Raw genomic sequence first — 19,686 nt, 5'->3', positions numbered from 1 at the left:
CAGATCAATACCGTATGAAAAAAATAGTCAACAACAGAAGGAGATAACGTCCGCAGGAACCTACCACATAGCGAAGGACATACACTATTTGATTTCCTATTATGCAGCTCATTTTTATTTGACAGTTATTTCATTATTTTGTGTGACATTATGCACAAAAGTGCACTTTATTTGTCTTAAACTATCGTGGTGGTGCGCTGTACAAAAAGTGCACTTTAATTTAGTGTTGTTTTGATATGCCATCTTAGTGACATCATGCACAAAAGTGCATGTTTCAAAATGTCTCTGACAATCTTGCACTTTCTGTTTTGGAAATGACATGAATGTTTGTGCCACCGCTTAATAACTGTTTAATAAATACAGTTTTGGAAAACTGACCTAGTTGTTTAGTTTAGTTTATTAAGGATCCCCAATAGTCAACACCGCAGTGGAGACTATTCTTCCTGGGTGTCCAGGCAAAAAACATCACACAATCACAAAACAAAAAGATTACAATGCAGTACAACATGATCAATAATAACATGTTGTAATACAAAAATAGCAACAACAAAGAACAAAAAAAACAATAACTTCGAGTTTACATAATAATGTTCATACCAAAGATAAAAAGAGCAATATAAAAAGAGTTTAAGAGGTTGCTCAAACTAATAGTGCTTAGAGAAATACTTTCAACCTTATTGAAAATAACATTTTTCATCTCAGTATGTTAATGACTGACTTAATTATATATTACAAAACTGTTTTATTACTCATTCACGGATGTCATTTTACTATAAAAAAGTCAGTAAATGAATGTATATATTTGTAAACGCTCTGAAGTGGGAAAGGGGTAGTATTAAATAACCTTTGCTTCTTCCTACTCCTTTTCGGACACGATGTAAAGTGAAATGATATGAAATCGTATAATGTATTATGCTGTAAGTGTGTTCATGTTCGAAATAAACTAAAGAAAGAAAAGAAAGAAAAATAAAACAAAGAACCAATGGCCTATAATATTAAATATTAAAATTAATATTGTGATTTCCCTCTCTGCATGAAAGTTTAAAATGAGCATATATTAATGCAGTATGAACAAGAATGTTTTAATGTAGACACGTAGAATCATCATACTGCTGTGATTATCCCTTGTGTAATGTTCATATTGTTGTTACTCAGCCAGCGTTTGTGGGTCTGATGGACCCGTTGCATTTTGTGGCTTTTAATGCCTCACAATCAAACACTTTTACGTTAAAATACTGACCCACAAACGCTGGCTGAGTAACAACAATATGAACGTTGCACGGAACATTTCTCTGCCAGTTTCTGCATCCCACAGGGATTCTTCTTTTGTGTTTCTGCACCTGCGGTTCCCACACAAGGTTGCAACATTGTTTGTCAACACTGTCTGCTCTCATTTTCTCGCACATTTGACCCTCTGATGTTCTGTGTACCTACACCATGTCCTCCTCCTGTCTAGGCCTTCTGTGTGGACCCGGACATCTTATATGTAATAGAAATGTGTAGGGGGGGTGTACGGTGTGTGGTCATTACATTTACTACTTATTTTACTACTTACGTATAAAATACTACACGGTCTAGCTCCATCCTATCTTGCTGATTGTATTGTACCATATGTCCCGGCAAGAAATCTGGCTTATTAGTGATTCCCAGAGCCCAAAAAAAGTCTGCGGGCTATAGAGCGTTTTTCTATTAAGGCTCCAGTACTATGGAATTCCCTCCCGGTAACAGTTAGAGATGCTACCTCAGTAGAAGCATTTAAAGGCCTACTGAAACCCACTACTACCGACCACGCAGTCTGATAGTTTATATATCAATGATGAAATCTTAACATTGCAACACATGCCAATACGGCCAGGTTAGATTAGTAAAGTGCAATTTTAAATTTCCCGTGAAATATCCTGCTGAAAACATCTCGGTATGATGACGTTTGCGCGTGACGTCACGGATTGTGCAGACATTTTGAGGCAGCATTGTGGCCAGCTATTAAGTCGTCTGTTTTCATCACAAAATTCCACAGTATTCTGGACATCTGTGTTGGTGAATCTTTTGCAATTTGTTTAATGAACATTGGACATAGCAAAGAAGAAAGCTGTAGGTGGGAAGCGGTGTATTAGCGCCCGGCTGCAGCAACACAAACACGTAGCCGGTGTTTCATTGTTTACATTCCCGAACGATGACAGTCAAGCTTTACCATTGGCCTGTGGAGAACTGGGACTCTTACCAGGAGGACTTTGAGTTGGATATGCATGCTTGTGGAGATGGGACAACAGAGACTCTTACCAGAAGGACTTTGAGTTGGATACGCGGGTACCGTGAGTATGCAGCTGCGGCTTCCAAACATTTGATCGCTTGCCCGTACGTGCGTGCCGCTATGTGCATGTCACGTACGTGCCGCTATGTGCATGTCACGTACGTGCCGCTATGTGCATGTCACGTACGTAACTTTGGGGAAATATATGTGCTGTATGAACTTTGGGGAGGTGAACGGTACTTTGGGCTGTGTGGGATTGAGTGTGTTGTGCGGGTGTTTGATTTGTATTGGTGGGTTATATGGACGGGAGAGGGGAGGTGTTTGTTATGCGGGATTAATTTGTGGCATATTAAATATAAACCTGGTTGTGTTGTGGCTAATAGAGTATATATATGTCTTGTGTTTATTTACTGTTTTGGTCATTCCCAGCTGAATATCAGGTCCCACCCGCCTCTCACAGCATCTTCCCTATCTGAATCGCTTCCACTGCCCTCTAGTCCTTCACTCTCACTTTCCTCATCCACAAATCTTTCATCCTCGCTCAAATTAATGGGGAAATTGTCGCTTTCTCGGTCCGAATCGCTTTCGCTGCTTGTGGCCATGATTGTAAACAATGTGCAGATGTGAGGAGCTCCACAACCTGTGAGGTCACGCTACTTCCGGTACAGGCAAGGCTTTTTTATCAGTGACCAAAAGTTGCAAACTTTATCGTCGATGTTCTCTACTAAATCCTTTCAGCAAAAATACGGCAATATCGCAAAATGATCAAGTATGACACATAGAATGGATCTGCTATCCCCATTTAAATAAGAAAATCTAATTTCAGTAGGCCTTTAAGTCCCATCTTAAAACTCATTTGTATACTCTAGCCTTTAAATAGACCCCCTTTTTAGACCAGTTGATCTGCCGTGTCTTTTATTTTCTCCTCTGCCACCTTTCCCTTGTGGAGAGGGGGGTGTGTGTGTGGGGGGGGGGGGGGGGGGCACAAGTTCGGTGGCCAAAGATGAATTGCTGGCTGTCCAGAGTCGGGACCCGAGGTGGACCGCTCGCCTGTGCATCGGTTGGGGACATCTCTGCGCTGCTGGCCTGTCTCCGCTCGGGATGGTCTTCGGCTGGCCCCACCATGGACTGGACTCTCACTATTATGTTAGATCCACTATGGACTGGACTCTCACTATTATGTTAGATCCACTATGGACTGGACTCTCACTATTATGTTAGATCCACTATGGACTGGACTCCCACCATTATGTTAGATCCACTATGGACTGGACTCTCACTATTATGTTAGATCCACTATGGACTGGACTCTCACTATTATGTTGGATCCACTATGGATTGGACTCTCACTATTATGTTGGATCCACTATGGATTGGACTCCCACTATTATGTTAGATCCACTATGGACTGGACTCCCACTATTATGTTAGATCCACTATGGACTGGACTCCCACCATTATGTTAGATCCACTATGGACTGGACTCTCACTATTATGTTGGATCCACTATGGATTGGACTCCCACTATTATGTTAGATCCACTATGGACTGGACTCTCACTATTATGTTAGATCCACTTTGGACTGGACTCTCACTATTATGTTAGATCCACTATGGACTGGACTCTCACTATTATGTTAGATCCACTATGGACTGGACTTTCACAATATTATACTAGAACCACTCGAAGTCCATTGCATCCGGTCTCCCCTAAGGGGGGGGGGGGTTTCTCATAGTCATTCACATTGACGTCCCACTGGGTTGTGAGTTTTTCCTTGCCCTTATGTGGGCTCTGAACCGAGGATGTTGTTGTGGCTTGTGCAGCCCTTTGAGACACTTGTGATTTAGGGATATATAAATAAACATTGATTGATAGATTGATTAAATATGTATTCTGATATATGTTCTTCACAGAAAATGAGCCGAAGTCAGTGAGTCTCAGTTTGAAAAAATTAATTAATTGTAAGGCTGAAACGACGCGTCGACGTCATCGGTTACGTAAATACGTCAACGCCGTTTTTGTGCGTCGACGCGTCGCATATTTACGTCACACTACAGTCATGGCGAAGCGCAAAGCAGACGATCAAAGCAGACGATGCGAGCGGTGCGAGCGAGGGAGAAAAAGCATGCCAAAAGTCGTCAAAAGTGTGGGAGTATTTCAATAAACGGCCTAATAATGTTGTTGTATGCACACTGTGTCGAGCGGAAATGGCCTATCATAGCAGCACAACGGCTATGAACGAACATTTAAAAAGACAACCATCAACTAGTTAATCGTCCGCGCGAGTATACGTTGTCATCATTACACAAAAACATGAATGTGTCATTTGTATCTGCTAGGGGTGTAACGGTACGTGTTTTGTATTGAACCGTTTCGGTACGGGGCTTTCGGTTCGGTACGGGGGTGTACCGAACGAGTTTCTAAGCTAAAGTGTTAACAAGCTGCTAGCTTGCTCCTTCTGCTTCTGTCTCAGCACTAGGGATGTGCGTATCGATCCTGTGGTATCGATATATCGATACTCACCCGCTACTCATTTGGCATCACTTTTCTGAAAAAAGTATCGATATAAACCAAAAAACGGCGCGTGGGGGGTGCAAGCATCACTTTCAGATGTTTTTGATTACTTACTTAATTTACTATGTGCTGGGACACCCCTGTACCTGGCTGGCCCAGTCACGTGACAGGAGACAGCGAATGAGCGTCGTCAACGTGCAACACACACACAGCCAGCCGACAGCGATGCAGCCAGGCATATCCAGTGTTGTCCAATTGTTGACTTAAAACAGGCATTGTTTTTTGTTTTTTTAGTAATGTTTACTGAATATTTTTGTTTAAATTATTATCCTAAATTCAAATAATTTCCACACAGGGGAATGTACTGTTAGTTGAAAATTGCTTGAGTATTTAAAACAAGATAAGAAAGAGATAACATTTGGAGATTCTTCATCTTTGCATTACAGTTTTATTTTTTTCCAAGAAAATCTTGAAATATATGATTGAATGTGATTTTGGTTTTAATCTGTAACATGATTTCTTACATTTCGAAAACATTAGCCTATTTCATATTTCATTAATTGCTAATTATATCACAAACTTTAAAAAATAACTGCAGCTTCTTGCAATTCGGATTTGACTGTTAATTGGAAAGCCCTAATATCTAATTATTATTATTATATATAATATATAATTATTATTATATATAATATTAAATTTATTTTTCATATTTATGTTATTTATTTTAATTTTACTTTTATTATATATTGACCATAATAAATGTGGTATAAATGGTCTGTATTTGTCTTGTGATTTGTCTTAAATAATAACAATAGTAATAATATTTTTGACTGACAAAAAATTGCCAATAAGAAATTATCGGTATCTGTATCGGTATCAGTATAGATGAAAATGCAAGAAAAGGTATCGGTATCGTATCGAATCCTAAAAGTGTGGTATCGCCCATCCCTACTCAGCACGCAGCATTGTCCCACCCACACAACCATCTGATTGGTACACACAAAGCATTATCAGCCAATCAGCAGTGCGTATTCAGAGCGTTAGCAGCCAATCAGCAGCGCATATTCAGAGCGCATGTAGTCAGCGCTTCAGCGTGGAGCAGATAGGTGTTTAGCAGGTGAGCATCAGGCAGCGGATCTCTCCCCAAATGATATTAAACACCTCCCAGTCAACTACTAGTAATATCACTATGAGCCCGTTGACCTTCTAGGAATATAAACTGGAGCTCAGCTCACTCGCAGTCCTGGCTTGAGGTGAAGGCTAATTACCTCTCAGTTCCAGCCACATCGACCCCTTCTGAGCGCCTATTTTCAGCTGCTGGGAATATTGTAAACAAGAAAAGAAGCAGAGCATGTAGACATGCTAACCTTTAATCATTACAACTGTTAGTCACTCACTGGAATGAGTAGAATTGGTTATTGTGTACTGTGTTGGACTGGATGTTTATTTTGCACATTTTAAAAGCAATACTTAATGTTTACAGTGCTCCAGAATATTTAGATTGGCACTTTTTTGTATTGGATGTTTATCTTTATTTTTGCACATTTTAGCAAATAAGCAATACTTTCACTTTTGTTTAAATGTTTACACTGTTACAGAATATTTCGTTTTGCACTTTTTTGTATTGGATGTTTATTTTTGCACATTTTAAAGCAAAATAAGCAATACTTTTACTTTTGAAATGCTTATACTATTGCAGAATATTACGATTTGCACTGGATGTTTACTTTTATATTTGCACATTAAAAAGCAAATAAGCTACTTTTAATTTTGTTCAATGTTAAAAGTTTTAAATGTTTACATTGTTTCAGAATATTTAGTCATGTTGTTGTCAATGTTGACTGAGTGGCCATACTTCTTTTTTTTGTAAATAAAAGCCATGCCTTTTGAAAAAACTGGCCTACATTTATTTTTTCGTCTTCATTTTGAATAAAAAAATAATCGGTAAAAGGAAAAATCTATAGATTAATCGAAAAAAATCTATAGATTAACCGATTAATCGAAAAAAATAATCTATAGATTAATCGATAGAAAAATAATCGTTAGCTGCAGCCTTCATTAATTGCATCATTTTTATTTTAATACAAAAATGAAAATGGGTCCCACAGACCCAAACACCACACAAGGGTTAGTGTTCATTCAAGGCTAAGGCAAAATATCGAGCTATATATCGTGTATTGTGACTAAAAATATCGCGATATTAATAAAAGGCCATATCGCCCAGATTCTACCTACATAATTGCCCAAATAAGACACACTTGACTTACCTTTCATACGCAACCTTACAAAGGTCAGTCACCACGTCTTGGAAGTCTGGGTTTTCAGTTTGTTCACATTTAAGCGTGCTGAATAGTGACTCTCCGTGATAAGTCAGACACTGTCTCAACAAGTCTCTGTCCATGATGCTCTTATTTCACATGGTCGGAGTTCTCCACATAAAAAGGGAAACTCATAACACGTGTGGCGAAAAAGAACCGAAACAATGAATGTGTAGTTAAGTGTTCGATGGAGTCAATAAAAAGCAGCACTTTTTGGCAGCGCAGACGTCCACGCTAATAGGACAACACGACGTCTTTTCGTCTGTAACCCGTGAAAATCCCAGACTGCTCCGATGACGAATACTTTTTAGAAAACAAGACTATAGTCTACCGTTTAACGCGAATTTGACAAAATGTAAGTTTGTCGTCACCAGAACTGCTAGCATGAGCCCAGCCCGTTTTGGGAGTGAGGACGCTTCTTCTTCTTCTTCGTTGTCTGGCGAGTCGCAAACAACGTTACATGTGCATAGCGCCACCTGCTGTACTGGAGTGTGTATGCTCAGGGTGAGTCCTTAGAACAGGGGTGTCCAAACTTTTTCCACTGAGGGCCGCACACTGAAAAATCAAAGCAAGCGGGGGCCATTTTGATATTTTTTATTTTAAAAACCAATACAATATATGTATAAAAAAGATACATTCAGGCCTCCACTCAGACTTGATCCCGGGGACCCCAAAAGGTTTTGGTCCAAAAAAATATTACAAATGTGTCATTATTTATTATTATTATTATTATTATTATTCATGGTTTAAATCTCTAAATCAACATTAGGTCTATCTGTCAATATAACGCTTTTAAATATTTAAGTTGTATGCCATTTTTGTCAAGGAAAACCGTGTTTTTTAATGGAAAAAAACACAAAATATGCAATATTTTCCCCCAATAAAATTTTAAAGTGGAATATTTGAGATTATATAATAATTGGAGTCTTAAAAAGGTCAATAACTCATAACAACATTGATTTTAATTCACTATTTTTTTGAGCAATGACACTTAAAAAAAAAAAAAGTCCCACTAAAATTATTGGGGATCCAAAAGGGTACTGCTCAGTAAACTTTAAAAAAATAAATCCAACATTTTTTTAAACTTTTACCACAATAGTCTCAAGATCAACTTCAGATCTATCCGTCAATTATAAGTTTTATTGTTTATGTTTTTTGTTTGTTCTTTTTAGGCCCTTCTTTAAAAAACTTAGTTTTTTAAATGGCAACCAAAAAATATGCAACATTTTCCCCCCAATATATCTCAAAGTGGAATATTTAATGTGAAGTAAATGGAGCCTTGAATAGGTCAATAATTCATAATGAAATTGATTTTGATTCATTATTATTTTTTAAATAAAGAAACAGCCTGCATGGCAGCTTTGTGTTATTAGAGTAAATAATGCAACATTTTCTTGTTACATTTCACCTGTTTGCTCTTTTATACCACTTTTTATGTTTTTTATATTTTTTTCATCATATTTTTAGAATGTGCCGTGTGGCCGTTAAAAAATGACCTGCGGCCCGTAAATGGCCCACCGGCCGCACTTTGGACACCCCTGACTTAGAATAACAGCCGATGTTGGTATGTACATATCAAATATGTATGCACACAAAAAAAACACATAACAAAAGGGGAGAGAAAAAAATAGAATTAATAATAATAATAAAAGAAAAGAAAATAAAAAAACAATACTTTTTTTTTTTTTTTAATAAACCTTTATTTATATGTGTACATATTACATAGGGCCCTGACATCTAAAAAGTACAACTCTGTTCATTGTTATGTTCATGTATTTGTCACGTTTTTCATGTGTACACACACATACAGTATGAGATGAGATCAATGATATAAGGTAAGAACAGGATAGAAACCGTGCGGTTGGGAGAGTGGCCGTGCCAGCAACCTGAGGGTTCCTGGTTCAATCCCAACCTTCTACCAACCTTGTCACGTCCGTTGTGTCCCTGAGCAAGACACTTCACCCTTGCTCCTGATGGGTCGTGGTTAGGGCCTTTCATGGCAGCTCCCACCATCAGTGTGTGAATGTGTGTGTGAATGGGTGAATGTGGAAATAGTGTCAAAGTGCTTTGAGTACCTTGAAGGTAGAAAAGCGCTATACAAGTATAACCCATGTACCATAAGCTGCAACATTTACAAACAATCGAGAAATAATAATGATCAAAACAAGCACAAAAACAGTACAAAACAGCGCCAGGGGGTTGTAAACTCAATAAAAGTAACTAAAATAGAATGCAAAATACATATATAAAACAAAATGTACAGCCGTAAGTCAGATGTGGGACCAAGTCATTGGACCAAGTCATTGTTTTGCAAGTCATAAGTAAGTCTCAAGTCTTTGCCCTCAAGTCCAGAGTCAAGTCCCAAGTCAAGACAGGCAAGTCCCGAGTCAAGTCCAAAGTCAAGACTGGAAAGTCTCAAGTCAAGTCCCAACTACCATGAATTGATTAACGTGGACCCCGACTTAAACAATTTGAAAAACTTATTCGGATGTTACCATTTAGTGGTCAATTGAACGGAATATGTACTGTACTGCCTTTTGAGTCCTTTCAAGTCCTTTTAACCACAGACTCAATCAATCAATCAATCAATGTTTATTTATATAGCCCTAAATCACAAGTGTCTCAAAGGGCTGCACAAGCCACAACGACATCCGCGGTACAGAGCCCACATAAGGGCAAGGAAAAACTCACAACTCCAATAGAACGTCGACTAATATATTTACACAGATTGTGTATGTTTTTAAAACGCTGTATTTATTTATTAAAACAAGTGCATTTGAAATTGCAGGAAAATATATAGTGCTGACATTGCACTTCATAATAGCACTATTAACCAGTCATTTTAAACATTTAACTCTGTCAGGACATGGACTATGATGCCGTTTCCTGCGTGTGTTGCTTTCCCGAGATGCAAACGAACTGAAGCCGACATGGCGTGCAGGTGAGGACATGTTTAATATTTGAACTCAAAAAAAGTACAAACAAAAGGCGCTCACAGCGGAGGTACAAACTTGACTATGAAACAAAAGACATGCACATGGGCACAAAAACCAGTGATGGGTCTGGCAACACCGATGCATCGGCGCATGCGTCGAGCTCATAGAGCGATACCCTGTGTCGGTGCGCGTATCGCTTTTAGAAAGTCACGTGACCGAACACGAGCTGTTTTGGTCACGTGACCGCTCATGAGCTGTTCTGGTCACGTGACCGCTCATGAACTGTATCGCACTGACGCCTGCGCGCCATTGATTGATTGATTGAGACTTTTATTAGTAGGTTGCACAGTGAAGTACATATTCCGTACAATTGACCACTAAATGGTAACACCCGAATAAGTTTTTCAACTTGTTTAAGTCGGGGTCCACTTAAATTGATTCATGATACAGATATATACTATCATATATACTATCATCATAATACAGTCATCACACAAGATAATCACATTGAATTATTTACATTATTTACAATCAGGGGTGTGGAGGGAGGGGGTGGGGGGGTGGGGGGGGTATGGACATCAAGTAGTGGACATAGAGAGAGAGAGAGAGAGAGAGAGAGAGAGAGAGAGAGAGAGAGAGAGAGAGAGAGAGAGAGAGATCAGAAGGCATAAGAAAAATAATCTGCATTTGATTGTTTACATTTGATTATTAGCAATCCGGGGAGGGTGTTAGTTTAGGGTTGTAGCTGCCTGGAGGTGAACTTTTATTGCGGTTTTGAAGGAGGATAGAGATGCCCTTTCTTTTATACCTGTTGGGAGCGCATTCCACATTGATGTGGCATAGAAAGAGAATGAGTTAAGACCTTTGTTAGTTCGGAATCTGGGTTTAACGTGGTTAGTGGAGCACCCCCTGGTGTTGTGGTTATGGCGGTCATTTACGTTAAGGAAGTAGTTTGACATGTACTTCGGTATCAGGGAGGTGTAGCGGATTTTATAGACCAGGCTCAGTGCAAGTTGTTTAACTCTGTCCTCCACCTTGAGCCAGCCCACTTTAGAGAAGTGGGTAGGAGTGAGGTGGGATCTGGGGTGGAGGTCTAGAAGTAACCTGACTAGCTTGTTCTGAGATGTTTGGAGTTTAGATTTGAGGGTTTATTAGGAAGCGGCGCAATGCGTGTTGTTGACGAACACCGTTAGGGCCGCTTGTTGTCACTGTCACTCAAAGTTGCATTTCAAAATTACACAGAATAAATGTGTTTATTTTGTTTAGAATTCAGATGGGTTTGATTTGGTGCGCGGCATATATTGGCTGTGCGGCGCACGGTGTGCGCAAAGGAGGACGCTTGAGCACTGCGCAATTGCGCAGGCGCGCACCTTAGAGGGAACGTTGCTCACAGGGCACAGAGGAGGCGTCAGTGCGATACAGTTCGCGTATCGGTCACGTGACCAAAGCAGCTCATGATCGGTCACGTGACTTTCTAAAAGCGGTACAAGCACCGACACAGGGTTTCGCTCTATGAGCTCGACGCATGCGCCGATGCATCTGTGTTGCAGGACCCATCACTACTGTTACTAGAGAAGGTACGGGAATGATGGCGTGGCAAAGTTGGTAGAGTGGCCGTGCCAGCAATCGGAGGGTTTCTGGTTACTGGGGTTCAATCCCCACCTTCTACCTTCCTAGTCACGATACATGTTAACATTATTTGACTGTATCTAAAAAAGATAAAAATATATTTTTATTTAAATGAAGATATGAAATAATCCTAAATGAAATACAATGACTTGGTTTATATTATTGTATATACTAGGTCATAAAATCAGTGTCAGTTGAGTCGGTCCATAGGTTACCTTTAGGGATTTTTAATGTCCAGCAGATGTCAGTATTTAGTGACACAGTATCGACACAGTATCAATACAGTTTTGCAATGTGTCGAAACGCTTCATGAGGCCTCATCAACCCATCACTAACTATGAACAATAAACAAAAACTTACTTGGCATAGAACATGGCATGAAGACGCGTGATCATAAAGAGGGCAGAGTATAAATGTGCGGAGAAGGTGATGTCGCCAGGAAGAACAGAAACAGAAACACAATGGACTTAAATAACACAGGCATGATTAACAACTGGTGCGTGACTCAAAACGTGAAACAGGTGCGTGACATGACAGGTGAAAACTAATGGGTGACCATGGAAACCAAACAAAACAAGGAAGTGAAATAAGGAACTAAAAAAAAAAAGAGTCCAAAAACCAAGCAAAACAAAAACATGATCAACACAGACATGACAAACTATTTCCTTTACAGAACAAACACATTTGAAAAAACAAGTAATAAGATGTCTATGCTTGGAATAACAGACGATGTTGGGATATACATATCAAATATGTATTTACACAAAAACCACACAAAACAAAAGGGGAGAGAAAAAAATCAAATAAATAATAATAAAAAAATAAAATAAAATAAAAAAACCTATACTTTTTTTCATTTATAAACATTTATTTATAATGTGCAACATTTACAAACAATCGAGAAATAATAATAATCAAAACAAGCACAAAAACAGTACAAAACAGTGCCAGGGGGTTGTAAACTCAATAAGGTAACTAAAATAGAATGAAAAATACATATATGTAACAAAATGTAAAGCCATAAGCTCACACAAAGGTGTGCGATTGCTTTTTAATTTTTTTTATTTTATAAACCTTTATTTATAAATTGCAACATTTACAAACAATTGAGAAATGATAACCATCAAAATAAGTACAAAAACAGTACAAGAACAGTACACAACAGCGCCAGGGGGTTGTAAACTCAATAAAGTAACTAAAATAGAATGCAAAATATATGGTATGTATACACTACCGTTCAAAAGTTTGGGGTCACATTGAAATGTCCTTATTTTTGAAGGAAAAGCACTGTACTTTTCAATGTAGATAACTTTAAACTAGTCTTAACTTTAAAGAAATACACTCTATACATTGCTAATGTGGTAAATGACTATTCTAGCTGCAAATGTCTGGTTTTTGGTGCAATATCTACATAGGTGTATAGAGGCCCATTTCCAGCAACTATCACTCCAGTGTTCTAATGGTACAATGTGTTTGCTCATTGGCTCAGAAGGCTAATTGATGATTAGAAAACCCTTGTGCAATCATGTTCACACATCTGAAAACAGTTTAGCTCGTTACAGAAGCTACAAAACTGACCTTCCTTTGAGCAGATTGAGTTTCTGGAGCATCACATTTGTGGGGTCAATTAAACGCTCAAAATGGCCAGAAAAAGAGAACTTTCATCTGAAACTCGACAGTCTATTCTTGTTCTTAGAAATGAAGGCTATTCCACAAAATTGTTTGGGTGACCCCAAACTTTTGAACGGTAGTGTACATTTAAAATCTGCATAAAAACTATGAAATCTTCATTCAGATCAGATCATTCAATTAAACAATTTCACCAAGCAATAAAAAACAAGTTTTGAGGGCATTTTTTGCAGCTTCCGTTACCTTTGTCTCATTGTGTTGACAATAATAGAAGTAATAATAATATGAATAATAAAAGATTATACTTGTAAAGCCAACATTTTGAACTTTGAAAAAAACCCTAAGAAAGCACATATACGTCACATTATAAATATGCACTGTCACTTGCACAGTAATGGCATGAGTTGGTCTGCATTTACACACAGAAGCAGATACTCTGATACTCTGCCAAAACAATACGTCTGCATAGATCAGGGGTCCCCAAACTATATATATATACGTATGTATATATATATATATACGTATGTATATATATATATATATATATATATATATATATATATATATATATATATATATATATATATATATATATATATATATATATATATATATATATATATATATATATATATATAGTATATATATATAGTCCATTTTAAAATTATCTTACTTGTTTTTAAATCCTTACATGGTCTTGCCCCACCTTACCTCTCTGAGCTGCTCCACCTCTATGCCCCCACCCGGTCCCTCAGGTCAGCTGATCAGCTGATCCTGGAGGTACCCAAATCCAAGCGTAAGCTCAGGGGGGACAGAGCCTTCTCTGTTGCGGGCCCCAAACTCTGGAATGATCTTCCACTTCATGTGAGACAGGCCCCTTCTTTGGCTATTTTTAAGACCCTTCTTAAAACCCATTTTTATTCACTGGCTTTTAACCCAGCATGAGACTTTAAACTGTTTTTAACTTTTAACTTTTTTAACTGCTTTTTATCTAACAAAATTGTTCTTAGGGTAATTTTGTATTTGCTTTTTTAATGTGTATTTTACTTCTGTTTTAAATTTTATTTTTTAGTCTGTCCTTTGCCTTTATTTCTTTGTGGTGTACAGCCCTTTGTTTTTCAACTGTGGTTGTTTTTAAAGGGCTTTATAAATAAAGTTGGTATGGTATGGTATGGTATATATATATATATATATATATATATATATATATATATATATATATATATATGGTCAAAAGTTTACATACACTTGTAAAGAACATATATGTCATGGCTGTCTTGCGTTTCCCATAATTTCTACAACTCTTATTTTTTTGTGATAGAGTGATTGGAGCACATACTTGTTGGTCACAAAAAACATTCATGAAGTTTGCTTCTTTTATGAATTTATTATGGGTCTACTGAAAATGTGACCAATTCTGCTGTGTCAAAATTTGAGCTGTTTGGCCACAATACCCAGCAATATGTTTGGAGGAGAAAAGGTGAGGCCTTTAATCCCAGGAACACCATGCCTACCGTCAGCAATGGTGGTGGTAGTATTATGCTCTGGGCCTGTTTTGCTGCCAATGGAACTGGTGCTTTACAGAGAGTAAATGGGACAATGAAAAAGGAGGATTACCTCCAAATTCTTCAGGACAAGCTAAAATCATCAGCCCGGAGGTTGGGTCTTGGGCGCAGTTGGGTGTTCCAACAGGACAATGACCCCAAACACACGTCAAAAGTGGTAAAGGAATGGCTAAATCAGACTAGAATTAAGGTTTTAGAATGGCCTTCCCAAAGTCCTGTCATGTCATGACACTTTCTTAGTTCCTGGTTGTTCACTCCCTTGTTTTGTTTCCATAGCAACTCATTAGTTTTCACCTGTCATGTCACGCACCTGTTGTTAATCATGTCTGTGTTATTTAAGCTTTTCATTTTCTGTTGGTCAGCTTGGCGACATCACACACTCCTGCCACTCTGTTTCATGCTCAGTTCACGCTGCTTGTTTCATAGCTTCCATGCCAAGTAAGTTTTTGTTTATTAATGCCACAGTTAGTGTTTTTGTTTCATTGTTCATAGTTTCTGCCTTTGTGCAAGTTTTGTGTTTATAGCCAAGTTTTGTACTTCCGCTTTTGTGCGCGCCTTTTGTTTTCATAGTCAAGTTTTTACCTCCGCTGTGAGCGCCTTTTGTTTATACCCTTTTGAGCCTTTTTGAGTTTAAATATTAAACATGTCCTCACCTGCACGCAATGTCCGGTCCAATTCATTTGCACCACGGGAGAACAAACCACGCCATAGTCCACATCATGACAGATGTTGCCAGCTACAAAGTTTTCCCGCAAGATTGGACGAAGGAACGTGGGAGGTCCTGCGCGCCATGGAAGCGGAAATGCTGCGCTATTCCCCCATGGAGCGCAGGAAGCTGATATGGGGGCCTGACGGCGAACTGGTGCTGTTCTCCTCCGTGTGTCCCGGGGACGTTGGCACGTCGCCCCAGTCCCGGAAGCGCTGCCCAAGACGATGGACGTCAGGGAAGGCTTCCGCGAGCGGACAGCACGCGTCGCTCCCGCAAGCTCCTCCCCCTCCGGGCGGAAATAAGCTGCTGCCTGCCCGGCCGCCCCAGGACAACGTCAAGCCACCGTCAGTGGATGACCTCACAGACCAGGATTTTTTTTTCTCAACTCTCTTTTCTGTCAGCCGCCCCCAACAAAAGACTCCATGTCAATGATCAAGCATTATCAGGACATGTTTTTAGAAATTGGAGCTTGTCAATCCAAGCCACCCAAATTTCATGCCCCGCCCCCCAAGACTTAATCCCCGCCCCCGTCACAAAATGTTTCTTTTTATCCGCCCACACAACCCCAGGTGGGGGATAAGGAAATACTTTTGGGACAATTTAAAGGGGAAGATTCTGCCCCCCTCCTGACCTCCCTTCACCCACCCCAAAAAACGGTTCCAGACAGCGGGGAGCGTGACTGGTATCCGCTCCTTGAGGGGGGGGGTAGGGCTGGGAACTGTTCAGGTGGGGTCGCTCAGCGTCACGCCAAGCCACAGCCTCCAGCACGGCCACCACAACCAGTCTTTCGGCCTGCTAAGCCGCAACCTCCGGTTCGGCCACCACCACCGGTCTTTCGGCCTGCCAAGCCGCAACCCCCAGCTAGGCCACCTCCACCTGCTCCACGCCCTGCTCCAAGGCTATCAACATGCCTAGCAGCTCCACCACGCCAAGCTCCACCACGCCAAGTGCCACCAGTCGCAGCTCCACGACGCCAAGTGCCGCCCGTCGCAGCTCCACGACGCCAAGTGCCGCCAGTCGCAGCTCCACGACGCCAAGTGCCGCCAGTCGCAGCTCCGGGACGCCAAGTGCCGCCAGTCGCAGCTCCGGGACGCCAAGTGCCGCCAGTCGCAGCTCCACGACGCCAAGCGCCGCCAGTCGCAGCTCCACCGCCAAGCCAAGCACCGCCAAGCACCGCCAAGCACCGCCAAGCCAAGACCAAGCACCGCCAAGCCAAGACCAAGCACCGCCATGCCAAGACCAAGCACCACCATGCCAAGACCAAGCACCGCCATGCCAAGACCAAGCACCGCCAAGCGGCCAAGACCCACCATGCCAAGACCAAGACCCACCATGCCAAGACCAAGACCCGCCATGCCAGGACGCGCCTCGCCAAGCTTCGCCGCCCGACGCGCCACGCCAAGCTTCGCCGCCTGCTTCGTCTGCTGCACCCGCACCTGCGTCATCTGCTGCTTCCATGCCTGCCACGACGACGACGCGCCTGCCTCCTCGTCGGCCACGAATGTGGCCACTACCTGGTCGTCCGCCACGCCAAGTGCGCCCATCTCCTCGTCGACCATGGATGTGGCCATTCCCAGGTCGCCCACCTTGTCAGGTACAGCGGCGGTCTACGCATCACCGCCACCTGATTCTTCCCCGGTGGATACGGGGACACGTGGTCTGGCGACCCACCGCCAAGTCCCCCTCCCGCCCTCACATGACTCTTGATCCTGTTTTTTTTTGTTTCTTGTTTTTGGACATCTGGGATCTGTCCGTAAGGGGGGGGGGGGCGGGTTTTGTCATGTCTGTGTTGATCATGTTTTTGTTTGGCCATGTGCTGTTTGTTTTTGGACACTTTCTTAGTTCCTGGTTGTCCACTCCCTTGTTTTGTTTCCATAGCAACTCATTAGTTTTCACCTGTCATGTCAGGCACCTGTTTCACGTTTTGAGTCACGCACCTGTTGTTAATCATGTCTGTTATTTAAGCTTTTCATTTTCTGTTGGTCAGCCTGGCGACATCACACACTCCTGCCACTCTGTTTCATGCTCAGTTCACGCTGCTTGTTTCATAGCTTCCATGCCAAGTAAGTTTTTGTTTATTAATGCCACAGTTAGTGTTTTTGTTTCATTGTTCATAGTTTCTGCCTTTGTGCAAGTTTTGTGTTTGTAGCCAAGTTTTGTTCTTCCGCCTTTGTGCGCGCCTTTTGTTTTCATAGTCAAGTTTTTACCTCCGCTGTGAGCGTCTTTTGTTTATACCCTTTTGAGCCTTTTTGAGTTTAAATATTAAACATGTCCTCACCTGCACGCCATGTCCGGTCCAATTCATTTGCACCACGGGAGAAAAAACCACGCCATAGTCCACATCATGACAGATGTCGCCAGCTAAAAAGTTTTCCCGCAAGATTGGACGAAGGAACGTGGGAGGTCCTGCGTGCCATGGAAGCGGAAATGCTGCGCTATTCCCCCATGGAGCGCAGGAAGCTGATATGGGGGCCTGACGGCGAACTGGTGCCGTTCTTCTCCGTGTGTCCCGGGGACGTTGGCACGTCGCCCCAGTCCCGGAAGCGCTGCCCAAGACGATGGACGTCAGGGAAGGCTTCCGCCGTCCTCACCACTCTCTGGAGAGACTTCCAGTCTGAGGCATTGCAGGCTCCAGTCCAGACAGAGATGCAGTTGGTCAGCAGGCTCTCTATAGTGCCTCTGTAGAATGTGGTGAGAATGGGGGGAGGCAGCTGTGCTCTTTTCATCCGACGCAAAAAGTGCATGCGCTGCTGAGCTCTTTTTACAAGAGCTCCGGTGTGTAGGGACCAGGTCATATTGTCAGTTATCTGCACCCCCAGGAACTTGGTGCTGCTTACTATCTCCACCGCTGTGCCGTTGATGAAGAGTGGAGCGTGGCTGGACTGGTGCTTTCTGAAATCGACAATGATCTCCTTGGTCTTGTCAACATTCAGGACCAGGTTGTTGGTTCTGCACCAGTCAACCAGATGTTTCACCTCCTCCCTGTAGTCCATGTCGTTGTTGTCACGGATGAGGCCCACTACTGTTGTGTCGTCCGCATACTTCACAATGTGGTTAGTAGTGGACCTGCAGCCATGAGTCATCACCGTGAACAGTGTTGTAACCAGATCAGAACCATATCCATATTTAAGTGTTACTTCTTTCTAAACTCCTATAGTCATATTCTCATCAGCTAATGTCTCGTCTGGTACAAAGTGCTTGCATTCGAGTGTCCTTGATGAGAGTCAGAGTGTTGAATATTCTCTCTGTTGAGACTGCCATAACATTCCTAAGATAAGAAGCACAGCGCGGTGCTGGGCTTGGAGGACAGCAGGTAGGGAGGAGGAAGGAGAGGAGGACAGCACTTCCGGGGGTTTGAGGGGAGACCGATCTGGACCGGGCGAGGGAACGCTTGTGTACTGGGTTGGTCTCACGTTTGTCCTCTAAGCTTTGAGAATAAAACACAAAATACCAACTACTGCCTGGTGATTGAATATAAAAATCAGCTTATGTGCCATAAGAGAATCTGGGAGAGACTAGCAATTTGAATTCCCCATTGGAGGAAGAGCTGGTCAGCGCAACAACAGCAGTGGACTCAGGACGCAGCCCTGGGGGGAGCCGGTGTTCAGGGAGATGGCACTGGAGGTGTTGTTGCCCACTCTCACAGATTGGGGTCTGTCTGTGAGGAAGTCAAGCAGCCAGTTGCATAGGGGGGTACTGAATCCAAGGGGGGCCAGTTTGCTCACCAAGTGCTGCGGGATGATGGTGTTGAATGCCGAGTTGAAGTCCAGAAACAACATCCGCACGTGTGTGTCCTTTCCTTCCAGATGTGCTAAGCTCAGGTGGAGTGCAGAGGAGATGGCGTCCTCTGTGGAGCGGTTAGCGCGATAAGCAAACTGGTATGGGTCGAATGTGGGGGGAAGTCTGGAGACAATGTATTCTTTTACCAGCCTCTCAAAGCACTTCATTACAGATGTTGTTTGGGATAAGTCAGTATTTTAACATAAAAGTGTTTGATTGTGAGGCATTAAAAGCCACAATATGCAACGGGTCCATCAGACCCACAAACACTGGCTGAGTAACAACAATATGAACACCACACAAGGGTTAAACATGTCCTCACCTGCACGCCATGTCCGGTCCAATTCATTTGCA

At 41.7% G+C, this 19,686-nt stretch overlaps 1 protein-coding gene across 3 annotated transcripts in view; it reads right to left on the bottom strand.

The window, feature by feature from the left end:
* Positions 1 to 7,534, bottom strand: part of ttc14 (tetratricopeptide repeat domain 14) — a 40,760-nt gene extending 33,226 nt beyond the window's left edge. For all 3 annotated transcript variants that reach the window (XR_009822066.1, XM_062028602.1, XM_062028603.1), the window contains exon 1: positions 7,034 to 7,534. Coding sequence is in view for 2 of the 3 variants with exons in the window: in XM_062028602.1 (XP_061884586.1) it covers positions 7,034 to 7,167 (134 nt within the window). In the remaining variant the exon portion in view is untranslated. The remainder of the gene's footprint in view (positions 1 to 7,033) is intronic.
* Between the last annotated feature and the right edge of the window lie 12,152 nt (positions 7,535 to 19,686).

The sequence above is a fragment of the Entelurus aequoreus genome, linkage group LG19 (assembly GCF_033978785.1).
Source record: "Entelurus aequoreus isolate RoL-2023_Sb linkage group LG19, RoL_Eaeq_v1.1, whole genome shotgun sequence".
NCBI classification, from domain to species: Eukaryota; Metazoa; Chordata; class Actinopteri; order Syngnathiformes; family Syngnathidae; genus Entelurus; species Entelurus aequoreus.
The sequence above is the reverse complement of the archived record's forward strand: the minus strand, read 5'-3'. Positions and strand labels throughout refer to the sequence as shown.